The sequence below is a fragment of the Trichomonas vaginalis genome, chromosome V (assembly GCF_026262505.1).
Source record: "Trichomonas vaginalis G3 chromosome V, whole genome shotgun sequence".
NCBI lineage: Eukaryota > Parabasalia > Trichomonadida > Trichomonadidae > Trichomonas > Trichomonas vaginalis.
The window spans coordinates 27,253,775-27,274,721 of record NC_067207.1 but is presented as its reverse complement, the minus strand read 5'-3'; the positions used below and the strand labels follow the sequence as shown (position 1 = coordinate 27,274,721).

At 33.1% G+C, this 20,947-nt stretch overlaps 7 protein-coding genes across 7 annotated transcripts, besides 2 other annotated features; 4 read left to right on the top strand and 3 right to left on the bottom strand.

The window, feature by feature from the left end:
• Positions 1-9,273: part of a mobile genetic element that runs on past the window's edge.
• Positions 6,039-6,623, bottom strand: TVAGG3_0411920 (phage tail repeat-like family; the record flags this gene model as incomplete). Its single annotated transcript, XM_051233120.1, has 1 exon — positions 6,039-6,623. One exon carries the CDS (start codon positions 6,621-6,623, stop codon positions 6,039-6,041), a length of 585 nt encoding a protein of 194 aa, XP_051102850.1.
• On the top strand, positions 7,784-8,191 carry TVAGG3_0411910 (uncharacterized protein; the record flags this gene model as incomplete). Its single annotated transcript, XM_051233119.1, has 1 exon — positions 7,784-8,191. The coding sequence occupies one exon, from the start codon at positions 7,784-7,786 to the stop codon at positions 8,189-8,191; it is 408 nt and encodes a 135-aa protein (XP_051102849.1).
• Positions 9,274-9,510: 237 nt separating the features above from the next.
• TVAGG3_0411890 (uncharacterized protein) lies at positions 9,511-9,852 on the top strand (the record flags this gene model as incomplete). Its single annotated transcript, XM_051233118.1, has 1 exon — positions 9,511-9,852. A coding segment is annotated over one exon (342 nt), but the record flags the coding sequence as incomplete, so codon positions are not given.
• Positions 9,853-10,363: 511 nt separating this feature from the next.
• TVAGG3_0411880 (serine threonine-protein phosphatase family) lies at positions 10,364-10,606 on the bottom strand (the record flags this gene model as incomplete). The annotated part of the gene is made up of 1 exon (XM_051233117.1): positions 10,364-10,606. The coding sequence occupies one exon, from the start codon at positions 10,604-10,606 to the stop codon at positions 10,364-10,366; it is 243 nt and encodes an 80-aa protein (XP_051102847.1).
• An 18-nt stretch (positions 10,607-10,624) lies between these two features.
• Positions 10,625-10,987, bottom strand: TVAGG3_0411870 (uncharacterized protein; the record flags this gene model as incomplete). Its single annotated transcript, XM_051233116.1, has 1 exon — positions 10,625-10,987. The coding sequence occupies one exon, from the start codon at positions 10,985-10,987 to the stop codon at positions 10,625-10,627; it is 363 nt and encodes a 120-aa protein (XP_051102846.1).
• A 1,775-nt stretch (positions 10,988-12,762) lies between these two features.
• Positions 12,763-14,683, top strand: TVAGG3_0411860 (sperm protein CH-like domain-containing protein; the record flags this gene model as incomplete). Its single annotated transcript, XM_051233115.1, has 1 exon — positions 12,937-14,658. The coding sequence occupies one exon, from the start codon at positions 12,937-12,939 to the stop codon at positions 14,656-14,658; it is 1,722 nt and encodes a 573-aa protein (XP_051102845.1).
• A 663-nt stretch (positions 14,684-15,346) lies between these two features.
• Positions 15,347-20,947: part of a mobile genetic element that runs on past the window's edge.
• TVAGG3_0411840 (DNA/RNA polymerase superfamily) lies at positions 17,966-18,996 on the top strand (the record flags this gene model as incomplete). The annotated part of the gene is made up of 1 exon (XM_051233114.1): positions 17,966-18,996. A coding segment is annotated over one exon (1,031 nt), but the record flags the coding sequence as incomplete, so codon positions are not given.

Sequence of the window (20,947 nt, the reverse complement as noted above, 5' to 3'; positions counted from 1 at the left end):
AAGACTTCTTCGTCAATGTTTTGTTGTTGTATTTCATCGTAATGAGTGTAAATCAGGCAAAAATATATTTTAGGTGAAGAGGTGAGATCTCACCTGTTTTCTCACCTCTTTTTTCACCCCATATGTCCTTACTGAAAAAGTATGTGTTCCATATGTCATTTTACTCAGAATTCAATAAAAAAATATTTTAGGTGAAGAGGTGAGATCTCACCTGTTTTCTCACCTCTTTTTTCACCTCTTTTTCACAAGCGTCTTACATGAATTGTACGATGTATATTTGAAATCCTACAGTTTTGTGGCTTCGATTTCCTCTGTCAGTACATCGAATGTTTTAACAATGCCGAAGGTTTCTTTATATTTCTTCGACATCTGAAAGAAGGAAATCGTCAGCAGTTGGATAGTTTTTGTTTCAGAAATGCTAAACATGTCCATTTTATCTTCTGCTGGTTCTCTGCTTCTTTCTTTAAGTCAGCGTAGTCTTTCGCATACGTTCTATCTCTTTGACGGAGTAGTTATATTTCCTCATTGCTGCTTTACATTTTGGGTTCATTTTTGCGTTATATTCTGAAACCTTACCTGCTAAACAACTAAGGCGTCAATGTTTTCTTTAACTCAAAAGTTGCGGGTTTTATCTGTTGGTTCCATACCTTACCTCTTCTATCTTCATCTCTTATCTGCCATACACATTCAGCAACTAACGAAACAAAGTTGTCGTAGTCTTAAACTCCCCAGATTTATATATGTCAGAGATGTTCTATATAACATGTCGCAGTCTTTGTCCATGACTTTGTGGTTGCAATGAATCCAAGAAACTCATAGTTTACCTTACGTATGAACTTCTTTTATTTCTACTGAGTCAGTTGCTTTGACTTCTATTTCATCGAATTCTGGAATAGTGAGCTTTTGTTTGTTGGATTTCAGGAAGTTTAGGTAGATGGTCAATAATATCCTGCATTTCATAAAGATATTCTTCATTTGTTTCATCTTTTGCAGTGCAATCTAAATCTCCTTGGAGAAGTTCCTGCTTTATCTTCTGGATTTCTGTTTCGAAAGTATATGAAGAAGGAATGAAGCTTTTCATCTCTACTAACATAGATGTTGGGTTCATGACTAACGAGTTTGTTGCTGTTGTTGCTAACATGTTCTTACAATAAAAATAAAAAATATTTTTTTAAAAATACTAACTCACCTTTTTTCTATCTTAAGGAAATTCATGAAAATTCAAGAGGGTGAGAAAACAGGTGAGAAAACGGGTGAGATCTCACCACTTCACCTAAAATATATTTTTGGTTCATTTACACTCGTTACGATGAAGAAGTCTTGACATTTTCCTGGACTGTTGTCAAAATGTCATGTTGTCACACTTTTTCAGAGAAGTTCATTTGACCTAGGCACACATGGGCACATAGGCACACTTCAGTTCTTCAAAACATATACGATGAAGAAGTCTTGACATTTTCCTGTGTTGTTGTCAAAATGTCATGTTGTCACCATTTTCAAAAAGATGTTAGTTGACCTAGGCACACATGGGCACATAGGCACACTTCAGTTCTTCAAAACATTTACGAAGATGAAGTTTATTTCCTGTGTTGTTGTCAAAATGTCATGTTGTCTCATTTTTTCAGAGAAGTTCATTTGACCTGGTGACCTGGTGACCTGGTGACCTGGTTCCACCTAAAAACCATCTAACCAAAACTCATTTTTCAATACTTTTTCAGCACTTTTCCGTAGTTGTATATGAAAGACAATTCGAGATAAAAGTCATAGTACAATGGAATAATATGCTGCACACCGTTTGTTGTGAACCAAACTTGAAAGTCAGAGAAACTGTTACTAGGTGGTTCGTAGAATTTAGAAGCAAAGTCATAAAAGTCCTTACCGATACAAAGAAAACTGTTGTTGCTTGAACTGAAACTTGCATGACACATGACATTTTGAGGGTCAAACACGTTTCTATAAACTGTCAAATCTGCTGGTGGAAGTATAAAATTAAATGGACCATCTGGTGGTAATGGTTCGTTCTGGTTTAGTAACCGAAGAAATTGTGCCCAAGAACGTTTGTCTACTCCCAATATAAAAACTCTGTATCTCTTGGAGGGTTAATTTCAATCTTTTGAAATGAAACGGTGGAGTTCATCTTGTTATATTCTAGTTTCAGATAGTATGTTCCATTTAGTAAAGAGTGGTATTTTTCTTGAAATTCCCAGTAGTATTTGTTTATTTGAGTTTGGAAGTCATTTAGAGTTTTCTCAAGACTTTCGTCTGAACGAATTGTAAAGATTTTCATTTCATCAAATTTTTCTATTAGACCATCAGAACCTTTATACTGACCATGAAAATATACTGCGAACATGAAGGCGTTCGTTCTATTTGAAAACAAAACTCTTCTAAATCCTATTGCCTTTGCATCTGAAGGACTTTGAAGCCAACGAATTGGATAGTCAAACCTGTAAGCTCGGGATGAAATTTCTTCATCTGATATAGTCCTACCGGCATTTGTGAAGATATAGTCTAACGGTTTTGTATCTGCTACTTTTGTTCTTTGTTTTTCAACCTGAAGCATTTCATATATGTAAAAATATACTGTTTTAAAAAATGTTTTAAAATGGTATGCCATATAGCTTCTTGAATTTGTTAAGAAGTATTTTAACGCGTTTTCCATCTGTATCTCTAGTGTTTACATAAGCATAGCCTGCCTTAGTAAAATATACTTGTAATTTCCTATAGTTTACGCCGGTATAAAAGTAGAAAGAGTCTTGTTCTTCGCTATAGTAGTAAAACTCAAACGTATGCTTACCATAGTCTGTAATTTCAATTGTTTCATCTTCTAGTTCGTCGACAAATTCGAATACAAGATCTCCAATTTTGCTTTTGTTCTTATTGTTTTCAGAACGAGTGACCCAACGCAAGTTTTCAAGTCTATTGTCGTTTCTTATATGGTTTATATGGTCTACAAAAGGTAAATTGTTAGGGTTCGGTATAAAATGAGTTGCAATGACAACATGTTTAAAATAGTTTTTTCCACCCATCCTCATAAGAGCATATCCGTCATTTCGCTCCCATTCGCTTAAAACTCTTTTTGTCTTTTTGTTTCTGACTTCAAATGACTCACAACAGTGAATTTCATATTTCTCATCTAACAAACAAGTTTCCCAACGGTCTTCTCCAACAAACTCAGCGTACATTTCAAATAAAATAAAAAAATATTTTTTTGAAAAAATGTTTTACTTCATGCAATGTTTTATTTCATGCAATGTTTTATTTCTGTGCCGTCTTCAAGTATACCCAGTATTTCCTTTTCGATATTACATGAACTTCGGTGAAAATTTTGTCCAATTTGAATTGACCCATCTTTTCACCGACCATGCCCATTTCAATGAGTTTGTTATAGCCTTCTTCGTTCGTCATGAGTGCATCGATGTTCTCATAGTAAACCACAACTTTCGATTTGACCTCTGAGAAGAATTTGTTGTAGTTGTCAAGGACTGCTTTTGCGAACTGAGGGTAAGACCAATGTTCGACAATAGGTTTTAATGTGGTTACTAAGCCACTTTGACCTTGAGTGAACTCGTACTTCAAAACAAAAGGAGAAAACCTTTCAACAAAGTTGTCGACCTTCTCATAATGTTTACTCTTCATCTTTTGAGGTTTCTTAATGGAATATCCCCATGTCGAATTCATAAGCAATTTGAGTGTCATTGCAAGTTTGGGGTTTGAAGCTTTCCTAATATCATACATTTGTTGTATGACTTTTCCAACTGTATAGTTCCTTCCTGGGAACTCACCATCTTCGTTTGGAATTCCAGTCGGAATATATTGGACAAACCTCATGTACGCAGCGTTAAGGTCGACATAGTATATCTTTTCGTTTGAGTCGAACTTGTCGCATCCAATCGGTCCAGTTTGTGGAAAATTCAAGCGAGTCTCTTATCTTCTGAGAAACTTCTCCTGTTATCTCATAAACATCGTCAAAGCAACCTGTTTCATATAAAACCTTCTGACCTAACTCAGAAGCTCTCCAATACAATTTGACGTCGATTGGATGTCTCAATGGAAGTTTGTTTATAGCATCTTGAAGTTCTTGCAACCTCATTGGAAGTTCTTCTGGTTCAGGTTGGTATCCGAACAATCCAACTCCTTGTGGAACTGTGTACTTCTTTTGTGCTAGAACTTTGTCTGGAAAACTTTTGGTCTTGCTAACAATGAAAAGTTTGTTTCGTCTTTTGGTACAAAAGTTTCTGTCAGCTTGTCATCTGGAATTGGTTCCAACAAACCTTTCTCGAAAAGAATGTTAACAGCTCTGACAATGTTGCACTTACCTTTTCCGAACAATGGGTTTGTAAGACTTTCGTTCAACATGAAGTGGTTGTGGACAATTACAATCTTCAACCATGGTAAGTCTTTGTCAACAACATAGTCGTCATGTGAAAAACCTTTCTCAGTCGGAATGTTGACTCGGATATTGACATTTGCCAACGGTGCAATTTTTGTCAATTGACCTCTGAGCATGTACCTTGTCTTCACACATGACTCAAGATACTTCATCTTCTCATCTGTAACAAGACCAGAGTTCCTGAGACATGTAAGAATGCAAGGTTCGTTGACAATTGTTTCAATTGAATTGTAAATTCCATACCTTGTCAAGTCAATGTCAGACTTGTTTATGAACGGGAAGTATCCAGCATGTTGTCTGACTGCTTGAGGGTTAGGTTGGTACCATTCGAACTTCACGCTTGCAATTCCTTCAATTGCATTCAAAATATCTGAGTCGGAGTCAAACATTTGTTCTCTCTTTGTAGTCTTGAAAGCGTCAAGAAGTTGTGCGGCTGTTGTGACATTGCCATGTGCATAGTAAATGCGACCATCTAAATCTGTTACGGTTAGTCTGAGATTGTGTCCTTTCTTATTTCCGTCTTGAATTGCAGCAAGTACTCCCATGAAGCCTTCTTTGTTCTTTCCTTTGTCAAAGTTTACTGTAAAGGTTCGACCAGATATAATTTTACTTCTAACTTCACGGTACTTCTCATATGCATATCTTGTTCTTTCCATGGGAGCATGTGCGTCTTCACCTTTTCCTTTTTTCCTTCTCAAAGGATGCAATTGTTCGTCATGTTTCCAATAGAATCTGGCAAAGCCGTCGTGTCCTTCAACTTGAGGTTCAGTAACATCGAAAGGCATGTCCATAAGACGCTCTTCTTCTAACCTCTCTAGTCTGTTTGGATAATTGGCGCGTGCTGTTTCTAAGTCCATTTCATAGCGAAGACCAGCCAGTTTGTCATAGACTTTTATGGGTCTTCCCTTCCTATATTTAAAATTCTTCGAAACTCTCCAGCCATATCTTTCTAACTCTGCTTTTATTCTAGCAGACTTTCTGTCCATTCTATATGGGGGCATTTTTATAAAAATAAAAAAATATACTGTTTTAAAATGGTATGCCATATAGCTTCTTGAATTTGTTAAGACGTATATGAACGCATTTTCCATCTGTATCTCTAGCGTTTACATAAGCATAGCCTGCCTTAGTAAAATATACTTGTAATTTCCTATAGTTTACGCCGGTATAAAAGTAGAAAGAGTCTTGTTCTTCGCTATAGTAGTAAAACTCAAACGTATGCTTACCATAGTCTGTAATTTCAATTGTTTCATCTTCTAGTTCGTCGACAAATTCGAATACAAGATCTCCAATTTTGCTTTTGTTCTTATTGTTTTCAGAACGAGTGACCCAACGCAAGTTTTCAAGTCTATTGTCGTTTCTTATATGGTTTATATGGTCTACAAAAGGTAAATTGTTAGGGTTCGGTATAAAATGAGTTGCAATGACAACATGTTTAGGATAGTTTTTTCCACTCATCTTCATAGTAGTATATCCGTCATTTCGCTCCCATTCGCTTAAAACTCTTTTTGTCTCCTTTTTTCTGACTTCAAATGACTCACAACAGTGAATTTCATATTTCTCATCTAACAAACAAGTTTCCCAACGGTCTTCTCCAACAAACTCAGCGTACATTTCAAATAAAATAAAAAAATATTTTTTCTCTTTACTTAACATAACCACCCACTACCATAAGTCTTTGACGCCAACCCATACCAGCTAATGAAGGTTGACTTGGTTTAGTTTCCAAACTAAACTTTGGTTTTGGTTTATCTTCAGTTTTTGGTTTCTCTTCTTCTATTGGTTTTTCGTCACTTTTCGGTTCTGCTGACTTTACCTCACTTGCAGGAACAGTTGTGTCGTCAACATCTTCATAAATATCATATGCCATTTGTTTTTGTTTTCCTTTCAACTTTTTGTGTTTGTTGTAAAGTTTAGAATATTTCGACTCTAAGTCAATGAGATGTTCTATAATGAACTGTTGGTCAGTGAAGTATACTTTCCCATCTGTTGTCTCGAAAGCTCCCACAGACTTCAATATTTTATTTGTGAGAGTCTGTTTCTTTTTTGAGATACTTGCCGTTCCATTTTTATGAAAAGTGACTTTGTAGTTAGGGTTTGTATTTCCAGACCTGGCACTTTCTATTATTGAATTTTTCTCTTCATCTGTAAGTTCTTTGACAGGTTTTGACAATGGTTCTGAACTTTTTGTTTGTGGTGTCAAATCTACCGTTTCAACTTCTTCGGTCATTTCATCTCAGTAAAAAATTTTAGTTTGGTTTGTTTTCAACTGGTTGTTGTTGTTTTTTAAGTCGGTCTAAAACTTCCTGAGGTATAGGAAGAACTTGACAAACACGTTGTGTAACTGCTGGAAGTCGACAAATCCATCTTGAACCCATTTGTCTCAATGCTGTATTGTTCATTTCATCTCAGTAAAAAATTTTACATTCCCCACGTTTGGGGTGGTTGAGGTTGGTTATTGTTTACCCACTGTTGTGCATGGTTATATCCTCTGTTAAAGAATCTTTCACCTTGGTCCATATAGTGTCCTGCTTGGTTATAGTAGTCATTTGCTTTGTTATAGTAGTTTCCTGCTTGTCTTCCTACATTGTCCATCCATCCTTGAACTTTTCCTCTTGTTTCAGGATTTGGAATAAGATTTGCTGCATCTCGTGCTACATCCCAACCTTTCTGTACAGTTTGTATAATAGGTTGTGCTTTCTCTTTAAGTATACCTAATGTACTCAAAATCTTCCTTCCAACTCCAAATACACCTCTGGCTATTGTTCCCACTGCGGGCAAAAATCTGGATGCAACTCCTGCTAACGCGCCAAATAAACCCATTTCTTATGGGTTAAAAATGACGAATTCAAACAAGGACCCCTATGTTTCTAAAGCGACAAAGAAAGCACTCATGGTAAAAATCTTTAGTTCAACACCAAATGCTTGGTTTATGGATATCTTGGAAAACATTCCGAGAGTTAGAACAGATGGACCACCATACTGGCTAATATTTGTCGGTCAAAACACAAGATACTGTGAAGCCATACCATTATGGTCCAAAAATATTTTAGATGTGAAAACTGCTTTGACAATATTCGTTGACAAATACCATCCAACAAAACTGACATCTGACTGTGAAAGTTCTTTCAAATCAGACGATATTAAAAACTATCTGCGTTCAAAAAATGTAAACCAATATTTCATTGTCGACCAAAACCATTCTGCTCTTGGTGTCATTGACGGTTGTATAAAAATGTTAAGAGACTTAAACCAACCACAAGGTGGTGAAGCAAATGAAATGTCATATGACGACAAGTACAGACATTTCTCCATGGCAAAGATGAGACAAGTTTTAAATATTTACAATAGCCGTAAACAAAAAGGTTTGGGAAACCACTCCCCGAAGAAATGAAAAACAACCCTGACTTAGAGAAAGACTATATATTTAATAATTTAGTCAAAAGAGACAAACAAGAAAGAATGCCGGGCTTCAAACTTCAGAAAGGTGACAAAGTAAAAATAGAAATACCTAAACGCGACCCATATGAAAATACTATTGACTATGACAACAATGGGAACCCGACAGGTACTCACATTCGTGTTCGTAAAAATAGAAGAAAGTATACAAGAGAATATTATGAAGTTTTAGGCAAACATGGCAAAATGTACAGACTGCAAGCAGAAGATAAAACTACTATTGTCAGACCTCGTTTCAAACTTGTCAAAGTTCAAGGTGGTATACTTTCAAAGACAGTTCCTAACAAATATAAGACAACTCCTGACGAATATGCTAAAGAAGTTGAAAATGACGACTAAGCATTTCTATACCATGCGTAAACTGTCATGTAAGGTGGCATGTAGTCTTTACTTTGTCCCGTTGTTTGCGTATACCCTGAAACGAAATGTGTATGGTCTCCTCCTACCTCAGTGTTATCCAAGTAACAATTTATAGCAAACTGAACGTTGTCTTTAACATCATATCCTTTACCTTTTGTCATTCCTGTCCAATCCCAATATCTATGCTTATGCCCACCTTCTCGAGATGTAGTTAAACTTACGTAGTGACTGTGTGCAGGTAAATTTGCACCCGAAATCGTTTTACTTCCACCTGTTTCCTTTGAAGAGTTTGCACAATACAAAAACCTGTCGACTATTTGAGTCCAAGTTCCAAAACCAAGTACTACTTCTGGTCTGGTAGAGTTCATTGACGTATAAATAGAACCAACCGGGTAAATAAGATTCGGCAAAATTTGTTTAAGCACATTGAGTTCCTGTCTTAGATGTATAATACTATTGTCATTAGATATCAAAGTATCTACAAGACTTGTTGCCGGTGGTATTGTTGGACCTTTACTTGGCAAGGTTGTGTTTAGTGTAATATCATCTGCTGTAAAAGTTGTAAAACTTGTATGTGTATGAGTCTTATTTGCTTTAGTGTTTAAGGTTTCTTGTAAGTTTGTAATATCAGATATAGAATGTGTATGAGTCTTATTTGCTTTTGTCTCTAATGTTTCTTGTAAGTTTGTAATATTTGCAATGGTATGTGTATGGTTCTTGTCGGCTTTAAGGTCTAAACATCCTGAAACCCATCCTGTATCAGCTTTAGTTTTTAAAATCTTTGTTGTCCGTTCATTATACCATTCAACCCTTTCTTTAATTTCATTGTCTTTTTCATCCACATATTCCTTATCTGCCTTCTTCACTAACGCACTAGCCACACATGCTAACTCATCGTCAACATATGTTTTATCTGCTTTCATTTCAACATCCTCTTTCGTTGCATATGTTGCATCTGCTCTGTCATGTTCTTCTTGAACTTTTTCAATGACATACTCTTTGTCAGCTTTGTTGTCAACATCTGCTTTCAAAAGAAGTTCTTTTATAGGTTTCTCGTTTAAGGTTCCTTTTGTTGGATTTATACAAACAGTATGGTTCTTGTTGTCTTGAAACAGAAACTCATCTGTCATTGGGTTTAATGTCAGTTTTAAGCTTCCTTCTTTCAATGACTCAGATATCTTAGAATAGTTTGAAAAGTTTGTTGTGTTCTTATTTAGAGCTTGTATAATGAGTTGTCGGTTGTGTTGTATTTCTCTCATAGACGCTGTTTCATTTGACATTTTTATTCTAGATAAAATATGCTTCCAATAGAAAAGGAAACTTCTAGAGTTGCTACAACTAAACCATTAGATGAACTTTTTACGAATGTCGGTCAAAAGTTTGAGACAGAGACCGTAAAGCATGAAGGCTATCGTTTTGACTACCCGTTAAGATGGCTAAGAGACCCATCCGTCACAAAAGCTATTGGCTTTCGTAGAATGAAGTTCATTTCAGAAGCCATACATGGTTTCCCATTTACGGTCGGTTTTGTAGTTCGATACTATAACAAAGAAAAACGTACGTATGAGAAATTTGAACAGGGAAAACTTTTACAAGTTAGTTTGCTTGTAAACTTAGAAACAACTCTTCAAGCTTTTCAAGAAAAAATAAACGATATCTATCTCGAATATGCAAAGCAGTATAACATTGACGAAGGAGAGTACCATCTCGATATTATATATGACAGGAAAAATGCAACTGTTAAAATCGATAGAATAGAAGACCTTGGAGAAAACGTTTATATTTCTACAAAATATAACAACTTGGCATGGTATAGATTTTTGAGGATGTTAAATCAGCCTGCAGAATATCCAGTACACCCGGACTTTTATGAAGTCGAAAACCCTAATGGAACATATGAAAATGTTTTCGACTCAGATGCTATTATAGTTCATGCTTCATTTTCTGGTGCACAAAACTCTTTTTTATGCTTGGCAAATGACTTTTACGAAAAACCTACAAAGCTATATGAACCACCGAGTGGAAGTATTTCAGATTTTCAAGTATGGTTTACTACAGATGGAAGAAAGAGAATAGTTCCATTATACCATGCGTTTTACTTAGAACTTAGTTTCATATACAACTACTATCGAACGGTAAAAATATAATTTTTTAATACGGTTGAGGTGTTGGATTTGGTTGCCAACTAGACTGTGGTGCAGGTTCAGGCTGTTGTATAACAGGAGCTTGTTCTTCTGGTTCAGGGTCTTTAGGTATAATACCAACGAACTGACCTACTCTTTTACCAATATTTTTGACTCCGTTCCATACTCCTCTTCCGACAGATTTTATTCCATTCCATATACCTCTTCCAACATTTCGAAAGAAGTTTCCAATACTACTGAAGAAACCCATTTTACTATATGTAAAAATCTAATGTCCACCTAGTCTCTTACGTTTCCTGTTGAGTTCCATAGCATTCTTTAACTGGAGCTCATACATTCTATTTCTCCTCTGGTAGAAAACATACTCTGGGTCAACTCCTGTGTTCGCGTCATCTGCATAGAGTTGTTTATATCCCACTTCAGGGTTTGTATAAAACTCTTTCCATCTCATATTTGCATACCATGGTGGCAAACCTAACGCAGCGTCATTTGACATGGCAGTTTGCATTTGTACATCTGTTGGCACTTGACCATAGTTTGCCATTGCAGTTTGTATTCTAACTTCATTTGGAATATTCTCTGGGTTTGGTTGTCCGGGTTGCTGTGCATTCGCTAAGTTCTGTGCGTCCATTTAATATTAGATAAAAATATCTCTTACGAGTACATATACTGAACATTTGCAGGCATCGGTTCATCTTCATATTCTCTGTACTTTTCTGCCACGTCAAAGAAATAGATGACACAATGGAAAAAACCTAAAACAAGTAGTCCTATTTCAAACCACATTTAGTTACCAATAAAATTTCTTTGTTATGACACTTTCTCCGGTTTATAGGACCTCTCTCATATTCTATCTTGTCATATCTAAACTCATAGTCATGTATGTCTTCTAACCATCTCATAACGGTTTCCAAACCACTTTTATCGGATGTAAAGTAAAAGCATGGATGGTTATGTAAAACGTCTAAAGTTTCTAAAGAGTCTCTCAAAGTCCAGTCTACTTGGTATTGAAAATCGCATGTGTTATAGAACGGCGGGTCCACTATAAAGAAAACATTTTCCTTGTCTTTAAATTTTTCATACAACTCTGTCCAATGACATCTCACAAACTCTATACCCTCAATATATTTTTCTATGTCCTCTTTGAAAACCTTTGTATAGTTAAGATATAAAACGTTTGACATAAGTGTTTCAATGTCATGAACTCTTATAGAACCACTATATAATAGTCTAGCAGATATACTATCCCAGTCTATATATTCTACTTTTTTCAAAACCTCTCTGACAATATTTTTCTTATCTAATGGTATACGTTCCATCTTACCTATAGGTATCTTTTCTTTTAACTCACTCAATATTTTGTTTGTGTCTGGTATATGTTTGAGACGGTTCATATAGTTGTCGAAGTCATTGCATATAATCTTTGAGTCTGGGAATACGGTATGGCACAAATGGGATATATAGAAACTTCCACCGAACAAATCTACAAATGTTAGACCATTCGGTAGTTTCTTAAGTTCTCTCAATAGAATATCTTTACATCTACTCTTATTTCCAAAGAAGGGTAACGGTGGTTTTGTAAAATTCATTTTATATATATAATAAAAATGTTTTTACCTGAAAAAGTGACAGAAAAGGCTTCTCAAAGTATACTTCTTTGAACGCCCGTAACTTTTCTGTAGCGACGATAGACCCTTACTTGTCCGGACATAGTTATACTATTTTGAGTCCTCTACCGAAAAGTCAACGACAACGACTTTCAAAAATTTTTAGGGCTAGAAGGCACGAAGTGCCTGGGAAGCCCCCTTCACCCAAAAAAAAACCTCATTTTATACTTCATTGTATACTAAACATCTTCGGGGCTAGAGGGCACGAAGTGCCTGGAGGCCCCACTCCCTTTTTTTTTTTTTTTTTTTTTATATTCATAAAGATTTTCCAAAAATATGATACCGCAAAATTAAAAAAGTGACGTCTTGAGTGGAGTCAAAGGTCGAAATTGCTAGCTAAATGTTTTTTAGCGAAATTGCGTATTGTACGTTTTTTTCGCAAAACGAAACCCTTACAGCAATCGATAAATCTCGTTATGTGAAATCCAAAGTCAAATTGTGAGAAACTCGTAATTTTCAAAAAGATCATAATATAGCCTGCTTTTAGATAAACTCTTAAATCCAAATATGACAACAAAAACATCTAATTGTAAGATTTTAATGCAGAAATTCAGAAATATGAATGCTCTTTTAGCTGAATCTTATTAAAGAGATATAATAATATCGATAATGGAGTGCATCATGTATGAAAATGATAAAAGATTTTGCACACACAACTAATCCATTATAAAATGAAGTTTAAAATTAAAGATGATTTGGAGAAACAATAAAATTTGGAGAAAAAAATAAATACGTTAGAATTCTGATGTCGTTTAGTAGAAGTGTATTAAGATGGCTACAGACAATAGATCTTTCACAATCATATAGTAATCCAAGAGTTGATTTCGCAAGTGGATTTTTAGTAGCAGAAATCGTTGCAAAATATATTCCAACAGTATCAATGCATTCTTATTCAAACTTCGTTAGTACTAAAATGCGCCAAGACAATTGGAATCAATTAGCTGCTGTATTTCAGAAAAATAAAATACCAATTCAACAATATTTAATTGATGAAGTAATTAAAAGGAAACAAGGTTCGGCTGTTACTCTTATTGAAATATTATATACACATTTCACTAAACTTACACCTAGTCATCCAAATCTTGGCAATTTCTCATCGAATGATTCTAAAGAGAAAGGAAAACAAGCGCAAGTTACAACAATTGCACCACCTACGATTCCAAAAACACCAGAACCACAACCAGAGATACCTCCACCAGCACCAAATCGCCAAAGATTCATTGGCTCAACATCAGTACAAAGAACTGGTGCTGCATCGGACTTAACACCTATCTCATTCGAATCGGCATCTGTTATCAAGTCTGGACCTGGATTTTTGGAGTTGCGCAATTCAAATACTCCAGCAACTGAAGATTCAGATCCCAAAGTACTTGATAATGCTATTGATGAGCTCACAAAAGAGATCACACCAGAATCTCTCCAAACATTCATTACTTCTCTTTCAGATCCGATTCAACTTGCTCAATTCCTGGAACATTATCCACCAGACTTAATCGTTCACTTCTTAACAGTTGCTGCTCCAAAGACGCCACCAGAATACGGTTCTTGCCTAATTGATTATCTCATTGATCTTTTCATTCCAACTTTAACACCGGAAGCTCTTCCAATTGGAGACCTTGCCGATTTCATTTTCTCAGTTCCAAGCCAAGATCCATTCACTCATCACATTTTGCTTTACCATGTTCTTGAACATGCACCGGAAGATTCAAGAGCCACAATTTTAAGTGCATTTTTGACAAGAGAAACTGAATTATCTAAACCTCTTGCAGAATTCTATGCCCAGAAGATCGAAGGGTATTCAAAGAACGATCCACAATGCTTATTACCACAAGCTCTTACTAAACTCATTAATTTTGATAGACAAGCAGGTATTCCTTTGATTCCTTTGTTCCCTCCAACGGGAGATCAAGATAAAGATGTACAACTCGTTGGATTATACACTAAAGCAACTGAAGAAGCTTTACCACAAATCAAAGAGATCATTACAGGTGCAAATAGATCTGTTGCTGCTTTAGTTTTGTCAACAATTGCAAAGGATAAATCTTTGACAACAGAACAAATGGCATCTTTATTATTGTTACTTCCTGATCCAATGGAATTATTAAGTACTCCTTATAGTATAGAAAGTTTTGGACAAACATATAATGTTGATCCTTTGATACAATCAATTTCTACAGTTGATATTGCTGAATCTATGGCGAACCAGATTAATCAATCTCAACCTGATAGAATTGACAAAGAGATCTTCTTGTTGTCCGCTTTAATGACTGATATTAGACAAGATGATGCGGAAAGATGGACGAAAGTTTTTAATAATTTACATGAATATCTTTATTTGGCTTTTTGCGATGAAAATGTTTGCAAAGAAGTTTCTAATGTTTGCTTGGCTTTCTATAAGATGATACAAGGTGAAGTATTTAGTACTTTCTCTGTATTGTTTAAAGCTTTGAATTATGTATTCCCATCAAATTGTCCAGCAATTTGCAAACAAGTTTCCGCAGAATTTTTATCGAAAGCAGCTGAGATTAATCCTAATTTCTCACAGGCAATATTGAAATTATTGATGAACTTCCCACCAAAGACAAATCCTGATTTAGACAGGCTTATTGCTGCGCTCAAGAAAGTAAGAAAATAAAAAATTATTTATCGGATATTCAAAATTACATTCTTATTTTTATATTAATATAATCAACAAGCATCGGATTATATTTGATTCTCCTCAAATACTTAAATCTCCAAAATTATTGATTCATATTTCTGTTTAACAAATAACAATCAAGCATAAGGATAAGAAATTCTACACATATAAAATTTTAGAAGTATTTAAGGATGGAATAACTATTTGTCAACATTTTTGAAATCCGACCATCCTCAAAACATCGGAAAATGAAATATCTCATGTCTAAAATGATTTGTATATAAGGTGTGTGATGGTTGATATAAGAATGAATCAAATTCTTAAAAATCGATTACAGTAGTGGATATGACGGGTTGTGTGACTTTTTTTGTAAATGTAAGAATTCATACGATATTGAACGATTTTGTATCATTATTTTTGACATATGAAGTAAAAAATGTATGATTCTTACGGTTTTTATTCTTACGTTTTAGAATAAATCAAGATTTAAAAATGTAAGACATTTACACTCAACCCATACATGATGTAATAAACATATTAAAAATAATTAACATTAATTTTAAAAATAATTTATTTCATCTTTTATAAAAGAAGCTATATATAGATGATGTCAGATATTCCGCGATTAATTAAAACAAGTGTTTAAATCATGAATGGAATCAATGGAGTCATAATCAAAGACCTCATAAATGAGAAAAAGAAATTGAAACTAATGATTATTTGAATTTATGAAATCAATTATTTGATTCATGTCTTACATTTTTAATAATTTATTTTTAATTCGTATGAAATGAGTGTCACAACTAACAGCGTTAAAAAATTGGGATTCACAAATGAGGAAATAAAGGATATATTAAAGGAGGCGGGTTATGAAGTTGATAAATATTATTTAAGAAATTGTCAAAAATTTGCGGAGTTTTTAAATGAGTTTGATTATGATGGAAAAATGAATAAAGATGATGTTATAAATTTCTTATATCCCACATCTAAAAAAAAAAACCTAAAGAACCTGATGTTTTCCCTGAATATTATGAAGAACGGATTAAAGATGATGAATATGATGAAATTGAAAGACTGGAAAAAATAAGAGATGAAATAGATGAAAAAATTAAGGAATTAAGAGAAGTTGAAAATGAAGTAGAGGGTTTAATGAATATCCCAGCTTCAGAATCAGAAGTTCAGAAATCTCATGAAGAAAGATATAAAAATTATGTCTTAGAATCAACACAAAATTTATTAGATGGTGAAATAGATGAAACACTTTCAGAAGAAGGAACTAAATTTATTCATAAACATAAGTTACAATTTATTGATAATGAAGAATACCCTTGTATATTACTTTCACCACCTTTAGATTCCGAAAAATTCAAAAAAGCTCTTAAAAACGTGACATATGCAACTAATACGATTAAAAAAGAAGATCATGATATTTACACAAATTATTATTTAAATAAATGCACAGGTGTTGATAAAGTTTTTGATTTATTAGATAAAATATCAAAAGAAACCATTGGAACCTATAAAATTTTGTGTGATTGTGGTTTCATTGTTGAAGATACCAATAATGTTTCATATGAAAGAACAGCACCTAAGGAAGATGAAGTTGAAAGGTCTATACCATTCGTTATTAAGAACATAAAAGATATGAAAACTTATAAACATTATATTTATTCATTTATTTCAGAAAAAATGGAAGCAACCCATAAAACATCTTCTCATCATTTTATAGCTATTCATACATTCCTTTTCAAAGTTGTGAAATTAAATAAGACAGGAATTAGATTTAATGTATCAGGGTATGCATTCTTGAGTAAATTAAAATGTATTCGTCACGTCGCAGATGATAAAAATTTATGTATTCTTAATTCATTTTACGGACTTTAATAAATAAACTTTATTTTTATTTAATTTTTATTACATAAATGAACAAAAACGGAACAGCTAAAATGAATGATAATCAAATTAGAGCAGAAGGAAGAAGGTTATTTAAACGCTTCTATAACATTCCTGATGGTGCTAATCCTAAAACTCGTAGAAGCTATTTAAATGAAGCAATAGATGCATATGAAGGGTTTGACATTTCATCAGAAAGTGAGAGATTAGCGAGAATGTTAAATGTTAATATTGATTTCTATTATTGTGATCCTCAACCAGAAGACGTGGACATAAATAAGGTAGACTTTCCATTAGTGGAATCAATAATGATAGATCCAGAATTTGAAACATTAAATATTTTATTAACACAGAGTCCATGTGGAAAACTTCACGCTGACAGAATAACAGACGTTGAAGCACTCACCGGCTATAAAGTTTGTCCATATTGTAAAGAAAAAGTTTATTCTATCCGCGATGATCCAGAAAGGAAAAACCAAAGAAGATTTTTAAAGCATTGTGAGAAATGTAAAGAAAATAATGGAAGATTAATTCAAGACGTTCAATTGCAAAAAACCCAGCAACCATATGCACCACATATTATGAAACAGAAGATATATCAGTGGTTATTAGCTCACAATTTGCAGGAATATTATAACCGACAAGATATTATATTACTTTTGACTTTGAAACATTAGAGACTAAAGAAGAATTACAACTTTCTGAGTGTGCAACTTTGAATGCTTACTTAAAACCATTCATGGTATCATCAACGGTTAAATTAAATGATAAAACATATACGAGGAATTTTTGCTTAACTTCAAGTGATTCTTTTATTTCTGATTGGATTGAGTTTTTATTTTCAACCTGTTCATTAGTTGTTGAATCAAATATGAGTCAATACAATGAATTATTGTTGTCCCTTACATTAAATGAAAAACAGAAGGAAGCATTTAAAGAACTTCTAGATGAGGAATTTAATAAAGTGAATATCATAGGTTTTAATTCGGGAAAGTTTGATTTAAATTTAATTCTTCGTGATTTAAACACTGCAAAATGGAAAATAAAATCAATGCTGGGTTCATCTTCACAATTTAAGCAAATCATTGTAAAGAAAACAAACGTTCCATATGAATTGAGATTTATTGACATCAGAAATTATATAGCGGGTGGAACATTGGATCAATTCACTCAAGATTTCGGAAACAATAAATCACGTGTTAAATCCTTTTTCCCTTATCAATTCATCACATGGGAGAATTACGAAGAAGAATTATATAAAGTGGAACCATTCACTCAAGATTCATTTTATTCAGCATTAACTCAAGAAACTATATCAGATAGTGATTATCAAATATATCTCAATGATGCTAAAAATTTTAAGAATAGATTAGAATATTTTATTCATTATTGCAATAAAGATGTTGAAATTATGATTGACCCAATTGATAAAATTATTGAAGAAACATTTGTTTATAAAATTGATATGCTTCATAATCTTTCTTTATCATCAAATGCTTCAATGATTCGTTACGCTTTAGCATATAAAGACTTTAATCTTAATGAAAAATATCCTGAGGAAAAGATAGAATCAAGTTTTGAATTAACGAAAAAGTATTGGAAATATAAAATTGAATCATATAAGAAACAAGATGAAAAAGCAAAAAGAGATACTAAAAATAATGTTTCAATGGATGATTTTCAATACTATCACGATTTAATCCTTTCATCTAAATGCAAAATGTGTGGTAAAGCGTTTACATATGCTAATAAACCAACATTGGATAGAATCGATAATGAAAAACCACATACTAAAGAAAATTGTCAGTTAATGTGTTGTTATTGCAATGTCGTAAAATCAAATAAAGATGAAGATGTTCAACGTTTAAGAATCAATTTAAGAAATTATGCATTAAAAAATAATTTACCAATGACTTTAGATTCAGTTGAAGCTTATCACATTCTCCGTAATGGAATTACTGGTGGTCTATCAAATGTTCAACATAGAGTAAATCTTAAAGGAATCACGCACATTAATAAACTTTCATATAATCCAGAAACTAAAACTGTATCAAATGAGGACACTTCCAACATTATGACTCATTTCGTTGGTGTTGATTTTAATTCATTATATCCTTCATCATTTTCATCTAATCCTCATGATTTCATTCAATATACTGACCATAAAATGTATATGCCGGGAAGATTGAATGGTGTTATCATTTGTGATACAGCAACAAAGAAAGCAAAAGCATTGGGAATTATTAGAAAGAAAAATACTTTATTCGTGGCTGAAGTAAAGGGTCACATTGATGAAAAATACATTAATGATTACATAAACTTTTTACCGATAATAAGAAACTTAGATATTATCACAGATGAAAAAACAATTGGCAGTTTTATGTATAATTACATGAAATCAAACAATCTACCAGTTGACCAGAAACAGAGAAAATTAACTCAGTTAGCATCAACACACAACCATTATCAACCATTTTCTTCTTATTATCTTTGGTATCTAATCGACAGATTTCATTTTATCATTGATGATATTCAATCAATTTTAACATTTACTAAAAACACTTGTTTTAATGAATTTGCGAACAAATTTATGAATGAAAGACAAAAGGCTGAATTAGAAGGAAATAAAGGAAAAAGTTTATTTTGCAAGATTTCACTTAATGGATCATATGGTTACGATGCAATGAATACACAAAATTACGCAAAGACTAAAATAATGAATGCACAGAAGGCACGCATTGCATGTATGTCAAATAAGTTTAAAAACATAAGAGAAATAGGTGAGGATACATATCAAGTGATGCTCAAAGATAGATTTTATAGATGTGAAACATGTTTACAAGAGGCATTCTTTACTTTAGATAATGCTAAATACTGGTATTTAGTTTTCATTTATGATTTTATGTATAAATGCATGGATGTTAATCGTTTTCATTTCATTGAAGGTGATACTGATTCATCTTATTGGGCAATCGCTGGCGATCCAAGTCTTCCTAACACTCAAGCATTTCAAGCAATTGTTACCGATAAACAATTTTATGATAAAAACATTTTCAAATTCGCACCATTTGATTTCTTCTGTTTTGATGAGAAATTTAAACCTAAATTAAAGAATAAAGTTGAAGAAAAAGCACATGAGAAGAAGTTATTGGGTTTAGCAATTGAGAAACAAGGTGATAACATGGTTGCTTTATGCCCCAAGTGTTATACATCATTCAACGGTTCAATTGATGGAAGTGATTTTAAAAAGATTGCACAAAAAATGAAAGGAGTTAGTTTACGACAAAATAAACAATTAACACCTAAAAATTATTTGGATATAATAAATGATAAAGTGATATTTGATGGTCAGAATATTAATTTACAACTTAAAAACAGGTCAATGACTCGCTTAACAATCGGTAAGACTGCATTAACAGGAGCACACACTAAGGCTGTATGTTGTGAAAATGGATGTTGTATGCCATTTATTTAATACAATTTGAAATTTTATTTTTAAAAAAATGGGATTCACAAATGAGACAAAAAGGAACCGTTAATGATGGTTATGAAGTTGATCAAAGAGGTGGGCACCCTTAAAACATTTATTTTATTTTTATATAAATGGATGATGTAAATTTAAAAAGATTAATTGATGATTTAGTATTTAATCAAAATTTTCTTACTTATTATGATTTAAAAGCATATCTCCAAAAATATGATAACACTATATAACGGGTGATGATATGGATTATTATTATCCATATTATGAAAATGATATTTTGAAATATCATGATAAAATAATTTCTGAAATTAAAGACAAAATTGAAAATAATGAATATGCAAAGGGAAAAACTAAACCGCAACTTAAACAATTGAAAGATTTCAAAAATAAAGTATTAACAGAAGAAGATATTGATGAATTATATAAATTATATAATCCCAAGCCGCAAAAGCCAAATGTTCAACAGTTAAAAGTGCAAAACGCCCAGGCCCTTCAGACCATAAATGAAGCACAAGCTTTAATTTATGATTCATTAGTTAAACCATATTCAGCCCGACTTTTAAATGAAGATCAACTTTTGGAATTCATCCTTCAACATAAACTCGAAGTGGGAAAGTATATCAAACGTTTATATACAGTATATTTAAAACAAATGAATAAAATACATCCAGAATTAATGAAAAAAGGAATGAAATCCAAAATCAAAGCAGATAAAATTAAACCACTTGCAACACCAAAACCTCCTCCTTCAGTTAATCCTTCATCATTCACTTTATTATATCCATTTCAAACATTTAAGAAGCAAAAAGATTTTAAAAAGGATTTTAAAATATTAAATAAACCAACTGACCCAAAAATTCAACCGTTAAAGGAAAAATTTAGTCGCCCCTCATTTGCACCATATCCATA